The sequence below is a fragment of the Lissotriton helveticus genome, chromosome 3_1 (assembly GCF_964261635.1).
Source record: "Lissotriton helveticus chromosome 3_1, aLisHel1.1, whole genome shotgun sequence".
NCBI lineage: Eukaryota > Metazoa > Chordata > Amphibia > Caudata > Salamandridae > Lissotriton > Lissotriton helveticus.
Window position 1 is genome coordinate 383,052,167 of NC_136061.1, and position 19,559 is coordinate 383,071,725.

The 19,559-nt window shown below is 43.9% G+C and overlaps 1 protein-coding gene across 2 annotated transcripts in view; it reads right to left on the reverse strand.

Annotated features, from left to right (window-relative positions):
* The window catches only part of LOC144822502 (solute carrier family 13 member 2-like), a 375,313-nt gene that overhangs the window by 252,148 nt on the left and 103,606 nt on the right, over nucleotides 1-19,559 (reverse strand). The window contains exon 2 of one of the 2 annotated variants that reach the window (XM_078680117.1): nucleotides 1,981-2,109. In XM_078680117.1, the coding sequence (XP_078536243.1) occupies nucleotides 1,981-2,109 (129 nt within the window). Of the gene's footprint in view, nucleotides 1-1,952; nucleotides 2,110-19,559 lie in introns of both variants that reach the window. The other variant, XM_078680118.1, reaches the window with a different exon arrangement.

A 19,559-nucleotide genomic window follows, 5' to 3' on the forward strand; every position in this document is an offset into this window, starting at 1 on the left:
CTCAGATTAGTTCTGGAAAAAATCAAATGCAATTTACAACTACCTGGGGAGTTTGGCTTGCAAACAAGGCTAGTCCGTTGATCCACTTAACATCAATTAAGTAGAAACTCAGTAACCTCACCTTTGCACTTTGTAGCCTAAAAGAAAATGTATACAGTCCATCAGTCTAGGCCATCATTAAGGTATCAAAGGCAAACCTGATACCCACAATTTCACATGAGTACCATGCCTTCCCCGCTAAAATAGAGTCCACACGTGATAAAATGCAGAGCATCTGTTATTTTCCTAAATGGTTTTATTGCCTTTTATCATTATTTGTTATTAGATATTATTACGTGTTGACACTTGATCTTGAGTTTTAAGTTTTATGTTCTGTTTCCCTTTTTTCCCACCCTTCCTCCTATGATATTGCCTATTTGCTCATGCATTCTGTCTTTGTTATGTTATGCTTTTTTCTTGCCTCCCCTTTGTTATTCTTTATCTTCAGTAAAGCTTATTAAAGATAATAGAAATGCAGCGCATCGCATGCAGACTTATCTTCCCGTTACCTGAGTACACTCAACGCACCCAGTTACAGATACAATTTGGTCCGTTAAGACAAGACATGGAATGCAAGTCACTATTTAACAAATAATATTGTGAGGTAGTTCAGGCCAAAGTAGACTCGCTGAAGACGGTCCTACAAGAGATCTTTAAAGCACAAGATAACATCTACACCGCATATATAGATATGGCTATGCGCGATTTGGACCTGGATTTCAAAGTGCTTTAAAGTTCTGCTCTTTCTTTCTCAGCAGTAAAGTAAACTCTGAAGCGACGTCGGGCCATATATCAAGAAAATCGGACAGTAAATCTTTGGAGAACACAACCAGTTTAAACCACATTTTTATGTTGTAGGATGCACTGTGCATGTAACTCTACCCCAAAGAATCATTAACTAGGATATGAGGCACAATATCCTGCAGGCAAGATTCCTGATTCTGCCCATCCAGGTATATAGGTCATACTGGAGTAATAACATTAAGTCTCCTCATAAATCCAGATTCTGCAATTATAAACATGAATCCTTTACTCATCTGCTCTGCTGCTGCATGGAATTGGAACCTCCTCAGAAAATCTTTCTTGGACCTAAGCCTGGGCAGAGTTTGCTAAACGAAGTGCAAAATAACTCAGCCGCGATACGCGGAGGTCCGCAAGCTGCGGAGTGCATTGGATAAATGCTGTTTGCCGTGATTTTCAGTGCCAGGTGCTTGTCTGCACTGTTAAATCATCGCAAACGGCACAGTGCAAGTGGGCACTGCTTCCTTTCTGCTGCTCGGGTAGATTTTTACTCAAGCGGCAGCTTTCTCAATGCGCGAGGACAGTTTCTCAATGCAAGCGTTCGCGAGCATAAGCGACCACTCGCAATGAGAAATCTGACCACCTGGGATGAGATTCTCACCGGGAAGTTGATTTTCACTTTTGCGCTTGCCAACTTGACGTTGACGAACGCAAGCAAGGAGGAAGACTTGTGAACTCCACGTAAAGTGGAGTGCGGAAATTTCTACAAACTCTGCAAGCGGAGAGGAGTTCACCGCCCAGACTTAGTTGAAACCTTTGTTTTTAGAAAATGGCAAACACACATGCAAGGAGGCACTTTCATTTTGCTTCAATTGTTATGGTCTTAGCCTGATTTCGGAAAAAAAAAACTCCTTCTGACTTCGGGTTAAGCTGGAAACCTGGGACGAGCTTAATTAGATAAAATACATTTCCATCTCAAATCATTAATTCACCCGGACTGACATGTAGGATTTAGGATAGACAAATGCAAATTGTGCAAGTTCATTTTTATAGAAGAATTAAATAGTTTTAAGCCAATGCATTTTATTGTTACATTTGTGTAATGATTTTAGTTAACCATTTAAGAATAACATTTATTCATTTATTCATTAATTCATTCATTCAATAAACACGGAGAGCGATCTCCGCACCAGGCCTTACCGAAGTGGAATCCATGATGCCCATCATGGGAAAGAGCAACACGGGAAGCAGCGCCGTGACGGCCAGCGGCAAGGCCTCGAAGCACCAGAACAGCGCCATCAGGATAATCACAAAGCCACAGCTGGCTTCCTGCAGACACAGAAGGGATGAGGGATTGAAGACTAGAATTAGACATAGATGGTTGTAAACAGAGTGCGCCACACACAGAAGGCAGCGTCATAAAATAATTTGTAGTGGATGCAGCAGGCAGAGAGGGGCACACACAAGGCAACACAGAGACCATTACAGACATAAAATACTTATTAGGCCAAAACCGGATGATAAAAGGGAGATGGTAGCACTGGAATGGAGCACAGAGAGGATAGCACACAGAAGACAGTAACCCCAAGAGGCAAGTGCCTCACAGAGTGGTAGAACATAGGCACTGGCAGGCAAGGGGTAACACACACAAGCTCACAGATGCGGCATGAAAGACAGCTCGTGCACAAAGATGAGCACTTGGAGGTTAACATCCAAAAGCACACAAAGGCTACTAAGGGTATTCAGACTTGTGACCTAGAGAACGGTGTTCTTGAAAAGAGAAACTTTGATAGCAGATAAAGACTGTTCGGACCATCAAGCTTTCCATGAGCACCCTATCTTCACACCGGGTCCCAAACTGAACCCCTGGTCATGCGGTGTGCACCCAGAAGGAGAGACCCCTATGAGTCCTACTGTAGAGTCGTTGGGCAACGTCGTTGTTCCTTCTAATTTCACCAGGTAAATGCAGTCGCTCATCCTTCAGAGGATGCGAAGACGAGCACCTTTGAGTTAGGTAGCAGTAAAACCTAGGACTAGAGAGTACTTTGCGAATCTTGTGATCAGGCACTGTGCCAGCTTCAAGTAATTACATTACTTAAATCCAGCATCATGTGCAAAGTTATTCAGTGCTCTCAAAGTCAAAGTCAAAAGTAGCTTTATTCGGTTTCAGTTACAAGAATCCATAAAAGCACAATGTAAAATACAGTTAAAACATTTCATGTCTTTCATTAATACACCAATTATTATAACCCATTATAGTAGGGAATCAGAAAAACCGAATTACCACTAATTCCAAAATTTGAGTTAAGATTTAAGTTATTGACAATCTGAATCTCAACATACTTTTTAAAAACATTGAAACACTGTACACAGTGAACTCATCCTCCAACATTTGTAGTCTTAATAGGGCAGGCCTACATTGTCTCAATCCCCACTTCTTAAATAAAATGAGTATATACCTTCTCCTGATTGTGGTATAGAATTTACAGAACAGGATGCAATGTAGCATCGATTGTTGGGACACATCATCACAGGGACAAAAAGTCAGGGATTTTGACCAAATGTTCACATCAGGGAAGGTCACAAGTCTAAAGAAGATGCCCCCCCCTAAAACGAGTAAGGAGCATCCGGGTGAAACTGCTCAGAGTTAGTATTAGGTAATGCTGTAGGCCGGGACCATCTAACATCAGTTGGTTTTGCATTACCGAGGGCTTCTTACCCTCCAGCTGCCACCCAGTGTCTTCTAGGTAAGTAAGACAGATATCCTTCAATTTCTTCCTGGAAACAGCTGACGTACTAGACGGGTTGTCAAAATATTCCTGGTGACCTATAGCTATTAGAAAGCGTCTTACATACCTAAACCACTCTATTTTCGTACTCCCCTGGAGATTCGTGCAATCCCGGATGATGTCCCTGTTCAGCCCTGTCTCTTCGGAAACCCACACCCTGTGCCACAACAGGATTGGGCTCATTTTAATGATGTCTGACACATAAGCAATGCCCAACTCTTTGTGGCAGACATATGTGGAGGTCGATTTAGGGACCGCCAATAGGTATCGCAGGAAAGCATTTTCGCAGGCCTGAATCTTACTAGTATCCGTAATGCCCCATATGCCTGCCCCATAAATTACAGTGGACACGCACTTTGCCTTATACATATCTATCAGGATTTTACCGGTCTTCCCCCGAGCTTAATGGCAAAGTTACGCACAGCACCAATAGCACGGGAAAATGCCAATTTCCTTGCATATGCAGCTGTGGTCCATGTTCCATTGTTGTCAAAGTTTATGCCCAGGTAGGAGAAATGTTTAGTTGAATCAATCTTGGTACCGTCCAGAAAGATGTTACAATGTACCTTGCTGTTTTTGGAACAGGACATGCTGTAAGTTTTTCCAACGTTAATTTTTAAGCCCCGCTCACTCATATATCCGGAGAAAGAATTAAGTGATCTCTGGAGGCCCAATTGCGTGCATGCCATTATAACCGCATCATCTGCGTATAACAGGATTGGTGCTGACCTACCTTGGATTTGTGGGTGATCCTGCCGATTTTCTATCAGGTGGGATGCTACACTATTAATATATAAATTAAATAAAAAAGGTGCGAGTATGCATCCCTGGCGGACTCCTTTTTTGATTGGAAATTTGGAGGTGCACTCTCCCTTTAAACCAAAACGGACCTTTGCGCCTGCCCCCCGATACAATTCCTTAATAAAATTAATAAGACAGGGATAAATTTCTAAGCTGGAAAGCGTTTCCCATAGGATTTCATGGCTGACACAGTCGAAGGCAGAGCTTAGGTCAGGAATAACTCATCCTCCTTTGCGACCACATATTTCCCAATAATGATGGCTAGATTTAATCCTTGCTCTACTGTGCCTAGCCCTTCTTTAAAACCATATTGGTATTTAGAAAGCGCTCCCGTGTCCGCTGCCCACGCATGCAGTCTATTTAAAATAACCCTACCAGCCACTTTCATTAGAGAGTCTAGTAATGATATAGGCCTGTAGCATTTTGGGTCTTGGTGATCCCACTTTTTAAAAATGGGGATCACTATTGCTTCCTGCCAAGTTCTTAAAATCCTATTTTGTTTGAGCCGTTTAAAACATTGGTTAGGAGAGGGGCCCATAGTTTAACGTTTCTTTTATAGATATCCACAGGTAGCCTATCAGGACCCGGGGCTTTACCCCAAGAGCTCTCTGCTATTGCCACTTCAACCTCAGATAGTTCAAAGTTGATGTTCAAGGGAAAACGGCCCCGTGAGCTAATTTCTACCTCTCCCATTGTATCAGCAACTAAGCCCCCCGGTAAGTGTTCCTTCTCGTATAAGCTGGTGAAGCTTTCCTTCTCGTATAAGCTGGTGAAGTGATTGACCCAGGTTGCTTCCTCTATTGCTAATTCAATACAGTCAACTTTCCTATCCACAAAGAAGGGGGCATTGACCGCCTTCCAAAAGCGTATGTTGTCTTTCTGGAGGCAAGCTTCATGTAAAGTGTCCCATGCCTCCTGCTTTATGTCCCTCTTTCTTTTCTTTATCGCTACGTAATATGTACTTCTAGCCATTTTTATCTCAGCAGTGCTTTTTGGTACTCTTTTGAGCGCTGTTTTTAAGGCTGCATGAGCTTTGCTACATTCCGAGTTGAACCAACCCTCAGTATTGTCTTTTTGTCTTTTCCTTTCTGATCCCTCCAGGAGATGGTTGGTATCCTCGGAAATATTTGTGAAAGCCGACATAACGGCATCCGGATTACTTGTATCCGTGAGGCAAATCATAAAATCATCCAGATTATTTGTTACTAATTTCTGGAGGAAAGGGACAGGCTTAATTTTGCTCCATTTTAAGGCGTAGCCAATTTGTTCTTGTTAGGTTCATCTTGTGGGAATATAGATTGTTTACCACTCCTAGATGATCATTTCTACACTTCATAGGTTTTAGGGAAAAGCTGTTTGGGTAGTGATCACTAATTGCGATTTCGCCCGTTTTAAAATCAAACAGATTATGTGCAATACTGCTCGAAACCATGACGAAATCAATTAGCGAGTTACAGCCCCTACCATTGTATGTTGGTTTAAAATTGACCTGTGGTACACACAGTTCGTTACCAAAAGCTAAGTCCATTTCACACATCAAATTATTTACAAGGTTCCCTAATGGTGTGTGTATAAAGTGGGTACATGGTTCACCTTTAATGTTGACTAGGCCACATAAACCAGTTTGACCATTTGGGCACAATAAACAATTGAAATCCCCCATCCATAGGACACGATTTCCTGAGGGACTATCCCTATTTGAACTCTGCATTACGTATAAGAGACCCTCAAAAACACTGCATAATTCGCACTTTGGGTATTATTATAGAAATTTACAATGTTAAAGGTCTCGTTTCCCTCCACTGAAAGCTCCAACATCTGATAGTACTTTGAGGCAGCAAAGAATTTTCCAGGCCTTACATTTGAGGTATTTGAGATTAGGCAACACAAGCCCCCTTTATTTCTGCCCCTAACTGATGGCTCGGCAGGGGTATGAAAAGAGCAGTAACCATTTATGTGCACTGCCTCCCTCTCCCAGGTCTCCTGAAAACAAATCACAGAAAAGTCATTTACAAAAGTCATGAAGGTAGGATCATTTAGCTTGTCTAACAGTCCCACAATGTTCCACGATAAGAATGTTATGGGCATCCTCCTCTCTCCTGCCCCTTGGACCGTGGCAGAAAGGGGTGGATTACGGACCCCTTCTCGCTCTGGGTACGATGTGATCTGAGAAGTGGAGTGGTTTGGCACAATATCACCATCCTCGGAGCCCCCCATACCATTCTCTCCGCCTGATGAGTTATTGCTTAGTCTGGCTCCTAAATTAGAAAAAGGTGAGTTTGTTCCAGTAAAGTGGCGCTCCATATTATTAAGATTACCTGGCTTCGAGAGAACAGGGTGTTGCTCCTTACCCCCCACTCGATTAATGGGCTGGGTGTTGTTTTTAGGTTTATTCAGTCAATCAACCATTTCTAAAGAACTAAACCTATTTTGCAGAGGTAAATAGTTCTCTGGGTTTGGGGTGCCCTGTCTGTGACCGCCTGCCCTACCCTGTCCATGCCCCACAAACATCCATGCTCCCGTAGTATCCAGGTTGATGGGCGGTGGGTAGATGAACGATAATGGTCTGAGTTCTATCATAGTCCCTCGAATGTGGTTATGATTATGTTGGTCCCAAGAACATATATACTCCACCACACTGGGGTCTCTAAAATTGACCAAGATTGTTTTTGGTGTGTGTCCCACCCAGGGAATCCTATGCACCGTAATAATTTCGCATCTCATATGAGGGGGTAACGGTCTATTTAGATTGAGCCAGTGCGCTACTTTATTTTTTAGACAAATAAATGGCTCATGACTGGTGTTTTTCAGTTCGGGCACGCCCGTTAAAACTATAACATACGGGCTCGATTGTGGGGATAAATTTATCGGTCGGGCCCGCCTGGGGATTTCATCATTGACTTCCCTTACACCAGCTTTCGGTTTTAATACTGATGGCGTAGGTTCAATTCCCGCAATACTGGGAGTATGTTGCGAGGCTGTAGGACTATTTACTGTCCGGGGATCTAGGAGACTTGGGGTGGCTTTCGCCATTATTTGCTTGTGATGTTTGGTAGGTTGTGCCTCCGGTGCCCCGGTTGCTTTATGTGTACTCATTGGGTTATTTTTAGGTTTCCCAACAATAATAGAGCTCTTCACCTCTACCTCAAGCTTGGTAAGCTGTTTTTCTATTCCGAGAAGTCTTGCTTCCAGGGGTGCAAGTAAGGACTTTATGAGGGACCGTAGGTTATTTAAAAGGGAATCCTCCTCAAGTCTATCAAGTCCTATTCTGCCCAGTATGTTAGTGGAGTTATTATCTACGCTGATACGTGGTAACACGTCCTGACTTAAGGCTTCGAGGCATGCGCCTTCCACGCAGGGAAGTTGTTTGTTGAGATCAGCCACTATTTGTGCAGCAGTTGTTGTTGCGTTATTATCAGGACCCTTAATAGGTTTAGATTTTTTATTACCTGCAGCAACAGGCACTGGCTGTTTCTTTTTTGGTATGGCACCTTCCTTTCTTCCACGTAACTGCCTGGTATTTACTGCCCTAAGGGGACTATCTTCTACTATCTCTACTACCACTTTAGCAGCTTCTATATCTACTAGCACGTCGGCTGATATTTGAAAGTTGGGGGCTGGCAGGGAGCAAAAGGAACCCTGCGAGCTTGGTGGACTATGCAAGAGCCACTCGATATCAGTGGGGTTTATTCTATTGTTGGGTTCGGGTGTACGAGCATTGGCAAGATGGCCCATGGCCAGATCTTGTGACACCCCCCTTTCCATCAGAATTATCCCCTGGTCTATAACTGAGTTCGTTCTCGTAATAAAATTGTCTAATGTACCCAATAACAAGGACCCCTCAGCAGTCTTATTCCTTTTCTCTCGGGCAGGCATTTCTGTATCCAAGGTACGACCAGGCAACACTTCCTCCAAGATCATACGACCGATGATTAACGTAACACAGTATGCCTGGAGTTAGAGGGGGACCCAGTCCAGTCTCTCCCGGTCTCGAACGGGCTACAACAGGCCCGCCCTTGGCCCGGGCTTTGCCCGGGCGCGTCTCGCGTTGCGTGGAAGGGGCGTAATTATATAGAGCGAGTAGGCGGGCAGACTGCGGGAAGAGGCACCAGGTGTGTTAGCACTCTGAACCCTCGTCCTCGCAGTCCCGCAGACGTCGTGCTGGTCCAAGCCCCGTGAGTTTAGCAACACACCTCCGGTGGCAAACAGGTCACAATATTCCCTTCTACACCAACCGCCAAAAGTTCCACTGCTGCGAGCGGCTCTCAAAGCTCTCAAAGCCTGCACTTCACTGACACACTATTTCTTAGTGCAAAATTCCTTTTTTATAAAGTATGAAAACCCTTTTACAGGAAAAGTTTTTACGAAGTGTAAAATAATCTTTGTGAGCTATTTCAAATTGCAAATAGGAGAGAGCATGAAAAGCCAAGGCCCTCCTACTCCTACGATTTGGACAGGGATGTATGTATGTATGAATGTGGTATTTGTGAAGTGCGAATTTAAGCAAAAATTCATAGGAACACTGAACAGCTTCAAAGCCAAACATAAAGCAAACAACTGGTAGGAGAGGTAGCTCGTTATTGCATTGTTACTGTATTGTAGTGCTCTATAAAAAGGTGCTCCTTCATTTCTTTCCTAAATTGGAGCAGTGCTGGTGCTGTCCTGATGGACATGGGAATGTTGTTCCTGAGTCCAGGCGTATAGATAGAACAGTCCTGCTGCCCTGTCTTTCTTTTTTAGGCCGAGCCTGAGCCTGCACGCAAGCGCTCCTCTGGCAATCTGTTAGAGGTAGAGGATGAGGAAAAGCTCCGCCCATATTTTCCATTGGCTTGTGTCTTTGTCCTTCGTAAATGCTGGAGTTTGATTCCTTAATAATCTTGTTAGTTCCTCCTTAGTACGGCCATGTTGTTATTTGTATCCTCCCATGGCTACTGGCCCCTTTACTTGGTTATAACACGGTACGTGCACTTTTTTCTTTACTAAGCTTCTCCTACATTAGGCATGACAACATGCTTCGCTTACATTCAGCAAGCCATGCCGCTTTCACTTTCGAAGCAGCGGGACAATGGCGGCAGTTTGTTTGCAATGCCATAGGTCTCGCATTTAAATGCGAGACCTATAGCATTGCAAGTATTTTTTAAGTTGTAATCCCCAAGATCTGCCTTCCACACGTGTTTTGTTAAAGCGTGTGGAAGGAATGAGGGCACCTGCGGGCCCTTGCTATGTTCTGTCATTTGATTGTCCGAACCTGCAGGAGGGGGAAGTCTGGAGACCTATTATTGTGTCCAGACCAGTTGCTACATAGGCCAAAGCCTACTTGATGGGCCTGGTGCCTTGTGTTATCCCTTTCTGTGTGCATTTGTCCATACTGCAAACATACGCAATACGCTCTGGAAGTGGAAGTATCTCACCATGGTAAAGTACCCTGCTATCTGTGTTGTTTGCTGTGGTAATATGTCTGTAGGCCTTGTTGCTGCTGGTTTGCAATGCTGTGTTGCCCATCCTCTGGCACAACTAAACAAAGAGCGCTATCCGTAAGCGTTTCTTAGATATGCAAAATCATGAGCAAGATACAGTGGAGGAAAACAACTTCTAGGTAAAGCGCCTTGAATCACGGGTAGAATGGAAAAAAACCTGAGTTGGCACTGATCTCTTTCTAGCGCAACCACACACCTCTCCCTTGGACATCTGCATTTTTATTAATTTGTTTTCCAAGCTTAGCTGCTGGATAAGTGTTTTTTTTTTTTTATATAGCACTATCAAGACCATTCGCTCAGCGACAGAGCGATTTACACGGAACATAGATTGTTTAATAGAAATGATGCATATATAAAGTAAAAAAATAGTCATCAGATGATTAAATGAAACAGTAATCCCATTTACAGCAGTTACACAATACTTTTAGAGTACATTGGAACAATACGTATATGTTATGTAATAATGTATAAAGATTATAGATGCATTTGTAGCACAGTTCAGTGTTTCCCGGCCTTTGCCATATCTTGGTGCAGCGCTGTGGGGACATGCAGCACACAAAGCACTAGTGAAACCATTTCCGACTGGCCTGTGGCTTGGGTGCAGGCGTCCTAGGTGTGCCCGCTTTAAGGGGGAGACTGGCTGTAGGAACAGCCGAGGAATGGGAAGATGTGGGGGCACATTACCAGCAAGTAGCGATAATTATCGCGAAATAGGCTTAGCGACATTTTTTTTATCGCTGCCTATCGCTGGATATGTAAGCGGAGAAAACATGCTATTAGCAACGTTTTTCTCCATTGTGCTAAAGTATCCAACGATAGCGGCGAAATGCGTGAATATCGCTGAGAATACAGCAATATTCACGCATTAGCGACGAAATGCTCTTAGCCATGTTATCCACCTCCCATTGGATAACATGGCTAAGAACTGGTCTGGGCAGGTGTTAGTATTGGAGATATTCGCGCTTAGCGCGAATATTCCCATCGCTACGCCTGCCTTGCTAATAGGCGATAGCGACGTTAGCGACTGCTTTCAGTCGTTAACTGGTTGGGTATGCCCACTTTGCATGTCATTAGCGATAAACATCGCTGACATGCAAAGCGGGCCCCAAATCTCTCGCTATCGCCTAAAAGCTGTAGCTAACATCAGTTAGCGACAGATTGCTAATAGGGCGATAGAATTATCGCCGCTTAGCGGACGAAAACGACTGCTAAAGCGGCGATAATTGCCTATCGCTTGATAATATGCTCCGTGGTATTTAAAGTAAGGCAGGCAGGTAGTGGAAAAGTTTCCCTTCCTGCAGAATTCACCAACGGACAGAGCGCTGGGGGTATTGCACAACGAGATTATCCACCTCGTTTACCGTTTACGCCAGAAATCGCTGCTTTTGTGTTTGTTGATCACCCAGCAGATGGGCGGAGGCTTGTGAGAAGTGATCGTGGGATGTGGCCTGGCGATGAAAAATATGAACTCTGATTTACCCCGTGCATCCTGTGTTTGGGTTGTCGTGTGCGTGGGGCTGGGTCGGGGCAATCCCCAGTTTCGGGCAAGTGAGCCTCGCCAATACTGTGTTATTTCAGCAGGCGCTCGAAAGTCGATAGTTGGACAAGTTATAAAGTTAATTAATGATTTGTGGTCTCAGACAGGAGCTGAATTATACCCTGCGAGACAGGGGTCATATCAGGGGGCAAAGAAGGCGAGGGAGCGGCAGGCAGTGTTACCAGACCAGCATTTTAGCTTGACGTTATCATTACACACTAGGGCTGGTTTATTGATTTGCAAAAGGCCCACATCAGGTTGAAACGCACAGCCTTAAAGAACAGAGGGTCCCAATGTCTGGCTGTGCAATTTTTGGATTTCAAAAGGGGTACAAGGAATGGCCTGATAATATATATGAGTGCATTGATTAGAAGGCACTAAGATTCTATGAATACAGTCCAAACGAATCAAAGGGATAGTGCATGACTAAATGAAGGGGTATAGCTAGCTGACTGGGGTTGAGGCGAGGACTAGATTTGCTTGCCACGGGCCAGGAAGAAGGAGGATATAGTGGCATTGCGGGGACATGACGTGGAGAGGACATGGTTCAGACTGTTTGGGGGGGAGTTCAGTTTTTAGATGTTAAAGGTTATGTGATAATAATGTGTAAAGGAACAACAACAGGCTGTGTGTGGATAAGAACGGACCGCTGGAATAAGACATAGGAGATGTAATGTACAACGGCAAATAGAGATTGGCAGGATCCAATTGTAATATAATGTTACAAGTGTACTATTGAAAATACGATGCGTAATAAAGACAATAGACATGCTATTTTCAGATGGCAGAGTTTGCAGGATAATTAGAATATGTATGCAATAACAGGATATAAGAACAGTAGAGTTTGCTGTACAAAACCAATAAAAAGATGTTTAAAAAAAAGATAATATATCTGAGTGTGAAGTAGGCGTTTAAAAGATTTGAAGTCGGTTTCAGAGGTGAGGGAGGCAACGCAGACCACGGCACTAGGCTACAGGACTATTGTTTTATTAAATACACACATCCTTGTGTAACTGTATGTATTCAGGTAGGGGTGTGAATCTTCTTTTTCTAAAAGTTTATACTGTTACCAAATTCTCTTTTCGTTCCGTGGGAATGGAGGCAGGGTTTGTAAATCGATGCATTTGACAAAAAACGCACAACCACCTGGGAAAGCTATAAATAAAACATTTGTCCGTTGGTTTCACGAGGACCAGTTGGACCTATGGAAATAAATCGTGACTGTATCCCTTGGGCTTGCTACTTACGGTTTGTGTATATTAGAGACGCAGATGTTGGTATACGTAGGTGGGCACCGTTGTTTGTTGAACAAGACAGTGACACCATCAGTCGAGTCATGTAGGCTCACTGTTGAGGGCTCCCACCTTCAGACATAACTTTTCACAGAGGTTGCGTACCATCGTCCTTTAATTATTGTTTAGGTGTTTTTGTTGTTGTTAGAAAACCGAGCATTTGCTCGAGAAGGACTGTATGCATTAATAAGGCGGACTGTTGAACCTTACTTGGGAGAATTGTCGCTAAGAGTAGGAGGTGATTGGGGATGCATGTTAACCCCTTCGGTGCTGGTGACGGAACCGCTCCGTCACCAGCGTCGGTTGAGCTGTGCTGGTGACGGAGCGGTTCCGTCATGGCCCGCCCAGCTCGATAGAACGCTCATGCGCGGCACGAATTCCGCGCCTGCGCTGAGCGTTCTATTGAGCGGGGCGGGCCGTGACGGAACCGCTCCGTCACCAGCACAGCTCAACCGAGGCTCGTGACGGAGCGGCTCCGTCACGAGCATGCGGCCGCGAAAATTCGTTAGCACTGCGGCGGAATAGCCGCCGCAGTGAAGTGGTTAAAGAACAGTAGACGTTTCAGCACCCAGGCTAATGTGCTGCATAGCTAAATACATATAAGGTCCCAAAGGCGAGACAGATTACATTGCAAATGCTTGTTTACAATTCTTAGTCTACAGTCTGATGGAGTCCTGGCTCCAGATGTGTTGAGAGCCACCAGAGATGGTGAGCTTGTCTACGAGATAAGTTGTAGTCATGGTAGCTTTTTAAATTATGTATATGGTTTTCAAGATGGTGAAGGCTGGCAAGAGGAGCCAATGCAGGTCCATCATGATGGGGTGATGTGATTATATTTCTTCTGGGCCTGGAAGAGATGTTTTGCAGCATGCAGCATACCCTTAAGGAGTGTGGAGTCAGAGAGGCAACGTATCAGGGAGTTACTATGTTACAATTTGGTATCTATTTAGCACAAGTCTAGTCAAAAAAGATAATTGCGGTAATACATTATTGGTGTATTCTGACCTCAGACTCAGGGTGATAACTGTTCTTCCTCGCTTTGAAAAACGTGTCAATTGCCTCAGGTGGAGCCAACAGTGGGCCAGTGTATTGCCCTGATGTGTTCCCAAGGGGGAACAGCGTTTACAACGCAACTTTTACAACTAGGTGCCTTTACGACGCAACCATTACAGCGCAACTTTTACAACGAATTGCGCTGGAGGGCGCTCTAGGATAGGGAATAGTTTAAATTTACTATCCAACACCTTCCCTACTATCCACGGGGACTGGAGTTGGAATAGTAAATTAAACTATTCACTATCCAGCGCCCCCAACGCAAGTCGTTGTAACGACTTGCGTTGTAAAACTTGCGTCGTAAAGGCATGCGTTGTAATAGCATGCGTTGAAACGACATACATATGTTCCCAAGCAGTAAGCATGTTTTTTTTAAACAGCACCTGACTCTTTAATAGACATAGGCTGCTTTAAAAAAAACATGCAATGACAAAATCAATAGGTCTCATTTATTGAGGAGCTATTGGCTTAGTCATTGTCTTTTAGCCATGTTGGACTGCAGAGCGGCAGCAAACAATAACAAAGTGAGCATTCAACTGGTTCTGGTTCATGTGAAAGAAGGTGCAGGTGGCTCAATTGTGACTGAGTGTAGTACTTGGACATCAAGTGGGTGGTCTAGATTAATCACTTCACCTGACAGACCATGTGAGGGAGGTGGAGGATACATCTCAGTCAGCAGGGTGAGGCCTGAGATTGTATCATGTAGTACAACTGCACCATCAGATCTGAAGTGCTTTGTTATGGAGAGAAACTTATTCCACCTGCAACGACCATACAGGGCATCCCATCTAGGTGTTGAGGGACGTCATTCTTAACCTCTATTTTTGCCAGAACTGATTCCAAGTGCACTATACTAGACTCAACCCTTTGCCTTCCATTAATGCCTTTAGGACTACAACCTCGGTCCTAAACCAGATTTGCGTAGTCAACAACCATTGCTATGTATCCGGCAAGAGATCGGCCTTCTAGAATGTTGATAAGGCACATTTGGCCAGCATAAGGTGTAAATTGAAAAATCTGCTGGTACGCTTATTTGGCAGTGAGTGGGGCAGTAGTTCCCAAATGCAGCTCAATATGTCTAGGTGCACAGTTCTGCTCGATACTTAGGCAAGAGTTGAAACTAACTGTGCCTAGTAATTCTCAAACACCTGGCACGTCCACGCCATATGTGTAAAACCGGCTCCAGATGACAGACATCCAAGGCTGGTATCAGTAGACCCTGGGTACATCTTAGCTAACCATAGTGTGGTGAGGAAGATCTGGGTCAAATATTAACATTGTGTGAATTGAAAACATGGATTTCTACTAATTACCTCAGTAGAATTAAGGGTCAAATCCCACTCATGATCAGTAAGTTCCCTCTCCAGGCGTGCTTGTGTGGTCCATTGAAGTTGCGTCGCCAAAGAATAGGATTCATAATTTGGGGAACCCCGTACCAATTTGCCAGCAGGCACTGGAGCTCACAGAGCTGTTGTATCTGAGCTTTCTTCCTTGACAAGTATTTCACCTTTATTTGCCGACATGTGTCAATAATAGCAGGCAATAGCAGTTTCATCTTGGAAAGTTCAAAACCAAAGAAACAACAGTCTTTCAGCATGCACAAGCACGATTTATTTTAAGTTCCATTTGACACCAAAACAAGCCAAGCATTATCAAAGTCAATAGGTCTAGGCCTAAGCATTTACAGACTTTGCTAATACCAACAACTCATGCACGTCTACAAAAGCGACCATGTCATTATGCCTATTATTTGTTTTTTCAATTTACCGATCTGAAATGGATCAGTGGATTAAAAAAAGTTGTGTGAAACCAATGTCTTAGAACAAAATCGTTAGAGCAAAACTGGTCAGAGGAAGGGTTTATGCACCAAGAGGGTGGGAACAAAATACAGAGGAATACAGTGAGCAGGGGGTGGGGATAATGGGACAGAGAACTGAGAGAGTCATGTGGTGTGGGTGGGGATTGGACAGAGGCACACAGCAACGTGGAGGTTGGGGGTCCACAGAGCCCACTGTGCGAGATAGCAATGGGAGAAAATTAAAAGGGAGAGAAAAGGGAGACAGATAAAACACATGCACTCTCATGGAGTGCTTCACAAAAAAAAATAACAATATCAGGTGGGTGCAAAAAACAACAACAAAAACGGGTTTGTATCCGAGCAAATGCAACAGAAAGACATGAAAAAAGACATTAATCAGTACTTGGTCCATTCTCCAGTGATGAGACAAACACAGAAAAGAGAAATGGAAACTAGCACGAACTGACAAATGAGAAGCACTGAAATGAGAGTGATGAGGAAGCCAAGGATGTATGACGGTACAACGCGTACCGTCACAACGCATCCCTTTACCACGCATCCCTTACAACGCAAGTCGTTACCACGACTTGCGTTGGGGGTGCGGATTTCGAATAGTTTAATTTACTATTCTAACACCAGTCCCCGTGGACCCTAGGGAAGGTGTTGGGATAGTAAATTAACTATTTTTAATCCTTTAGCGCCCTCCAGCGCAAGTCGTGGTAACGACTTGCGTTGTAAGGGATGCGTGCTAAAGGTACTGCGTTGTGAAAACATCGTGGTAAACGATGTTTACCGGAAGCCAACCATTGGTAAGTAACGCATGGGCTCTAAGCCCTTTTTAAGTTGTTTTTTTAGTAACAAAAGACCTCACAAGCGTTAGCACATATGCTGTTTCTCGTGAGAACTAACATGTTTCCCTTTTGGGAATGCAAATGCAGTGATAGAGGTCCACTGTCCCTTGCAGACCTCCATTTCTGTATTAACATGGCGTTGCAAATTGCAACCTATGTTATTAATATTCCTTAGGATTTTGTGATCACCTGCGAACTGACAATTTACATCAGATTAATATACAGGTTACTTTGCAAATTGCTATTTCGTTTGCAAACCAGTTAGTGTGGACATTGAAAACCTGTGGTTTGTGACTCAGAATAGTACTTTAGGCCCATGGTGCACAATTGAATAATTTATTTTATATTTTTACTGGTGTTTAAAGTACTTCTAATGGAAAGTTGGTCTATTCATTCACTACATTTTTAGGGTGGCTATTAAATGAGTGATATTTAGTAAGATTAGACAATGATGCTTTTCTTTATCAAATGGGAGATTTGTTCAAGTGGAAAGTGTTTGCCAGCAAAATTCGAATGTTATCTGGGAAATGGATCTGATTCACAAACTGCATTTTCTAGTACCTAAAGTAGTACTACAGTGGTACTACTCACTCAATACAACATACAATTTGATTTGATTTGATTTGATTTGGGATTTATAAAGCGCGCTATTGCCCGTGGGCGTCTTGGCGCTATGTGATATAGTAAACCAGATAGCTTCTATTTGAGGTTAAAAACTTGCATAGAACAACCAAGTTTTTATCTCTTTTCTAAAAGAGAGCAAAGAGGGGCTGTTTTTGATTGACATTGGGAGCAAGTTCCAAATCCTGGCTGCATGCAGTCTGAAACTTCACCCACCCCATCGAACCTGATTAAATCTAGGTACCTGAACCATTTTTTGATGGCTGGATCTCAAGGATCTGGAGGGCTCTTACCATTTCAAATGACTTTTCAGGAACCGACAGCCAGTTCCATGGAGGGCTTTGTATGCCAGACAGAGGGATTTGAATTTAACTCTTTTGCCAATTGGCAGCCAGTGAAGACCTCTTAATCTGAGCGCTACTGGTTCAAATTTTGGAATATCTAGCAGCAGCCTGGCTGCTGCATTTTGTAGACATTGTAATGTTGCTAGCTGCTTGGCCTGAATCCCCACATAAAGCGCGTTTCCAAAGTCCAACCTAGACAGCACCAGTGCAGTAACCACTGTCTTGCGCGAATCTTGTGGAATGAAAGGTAAGAGTTTTCTAATCGTTTTAAGAATGTACCAGATGGAGGAGGCCAACTTGTTTGTTTGTGCCTCATATGTGAGCTTGTCATCCAGGAGGACTCCCAGATTTCTGACTTTGTTGACTGGGGAGGGACGTTGGCCCAAGCTATCCGGCCACCATTTCTGAGACCAGGCTTGCATGTCTGTCCCCATCAGCATGACTTCACTTTTATCTCCATTTAGTTTCAAGCAGTTGCCCTGTATCCATTGAAAAATGTGTTGCATGCATTTCTTATATTTCTCGGCTGTCTCTTTAATGTTATTAGTGATAGACACCACGATTTGTGTGTCGTCGGCGTAAGAGAGCCGTAATCCCTTATTATTGCCGCCAGGGGTGCCACATATACGTTGAATAGAGTGGTACTTAGTGACGACCCCTGTGGAACTGAGGAAAATTGAATTTTGCCTTGTCATGTGTGCCTACGTGTTCCACATCCTATGTCATATGTGCATGATCGATATGCATATATCCCCTTATGATCGATTAAAGACACAATTCTAGTTGTGTCCAACTTTAGTATGCCAGTTTCCAGTCCCCGTGAAAGCAACGAGTATTAGACCTATGTTGCCAACGTTTTACATTATGCACGTTTATTCATTGAATTGTCCCCGTTTCCAGGCCTCAAAAAGGGCTCGGACACCAGATTCAAGCTCCAGTCTCCTGAAACCATTCCGAGGAGCGATGCAGCCCCCACCTGCATCCCTGACCCTTCGCTTACTTCCTGCCGCGCAGCACAGTGCCCGGCCTGGCTCTGCCTGCCTGCCTGTCTGCCAAGAATATGTTATGCCTCTAGTTATCAGTTCAGCTCTCCGTCTTCACATTCCTAAGCTAACGAACCGCATAAACATCTTCAATTAAAGTCTAGTCTTTCTGTCTCCATGCAAGTGAATTACTGTATTAATATTCATAGAAGATTCATAGCATAAGCAATACATGTAGAATATATGCCTACACCAGCCTTAGTGTCCAGTAGCCTTTGCTCTGATAACTTTTAGATTCTGTCAACATGTACTCCAAACACAAGATACCAGATATGCTATAGGTACATGTCGTCCTGACATCGCAGACTTTAGTCTCCTCTTCTAGCACAGAAGTCATAGCCCCCAGTTCTCCCAGTCACACGTCATGGCCCGTTTGCGCGCAACACTAGGTTAAAGGTTCCAGCTGCCCAGGTAGCCCCCTCCATGTATCCACCCATTTTATGACACTTCTGTGACGTTCTCATCACATGTCTTCGTGCACGCCCTGTGCACGCCTTCTTTTCACGCCCATGTGTTCTTATCTTACGCTTGTCACTTGTTACGCCTACTGTGTGCTATGTAATTCTAATGTTTTACTATATATACCTTGTACTGTTAATGAGACGGAGCAGCTGCCACTCGTGCCATTCTATTTCAGGCTGTTCAGATCCTGTCCCTTCCCTTGTGCCTGATTAAAGCCTGTTAGACTCAGATTCCCCGGATCCTGCCTCTTATTTATTGAGCTATCTGTTTTATTAATGTATTCAAAAATAGTACCGGTAATTAATTATTTATTTACCACGGGGAGCTGAAAGGTTTGGATTTTGCCTCTCCCTGCTCCACCGTCAAAGTCCTATTTGATAGGTAGGAGGCTATTAGAGTTTCAGCTGACTCATGCACTCCTGCATCTCTGAGGCGGCAGAGTAGGATATCGTGATTTACTGTTTCAAAGGTCACCGAGAGATCTAATAAAATCAAGGTGGCCTTTCCCCTAGCATCCAGTATGTACCTAAGTTCCTCTGTGGCTGTCAACAGGGCTGTTTCAGTTCCATGCCCTTCTCGAAAACCGAATTGTGAGTGGTCTAGCGGCCTACGGCTGGAGACCTCATACTTCTCCTCGTCTACCGTTTTTGTACAGATGGGGAGATCTCTGCAGTGCAGGAGCAATTTTCTGTACTAAAGATGACAGATATA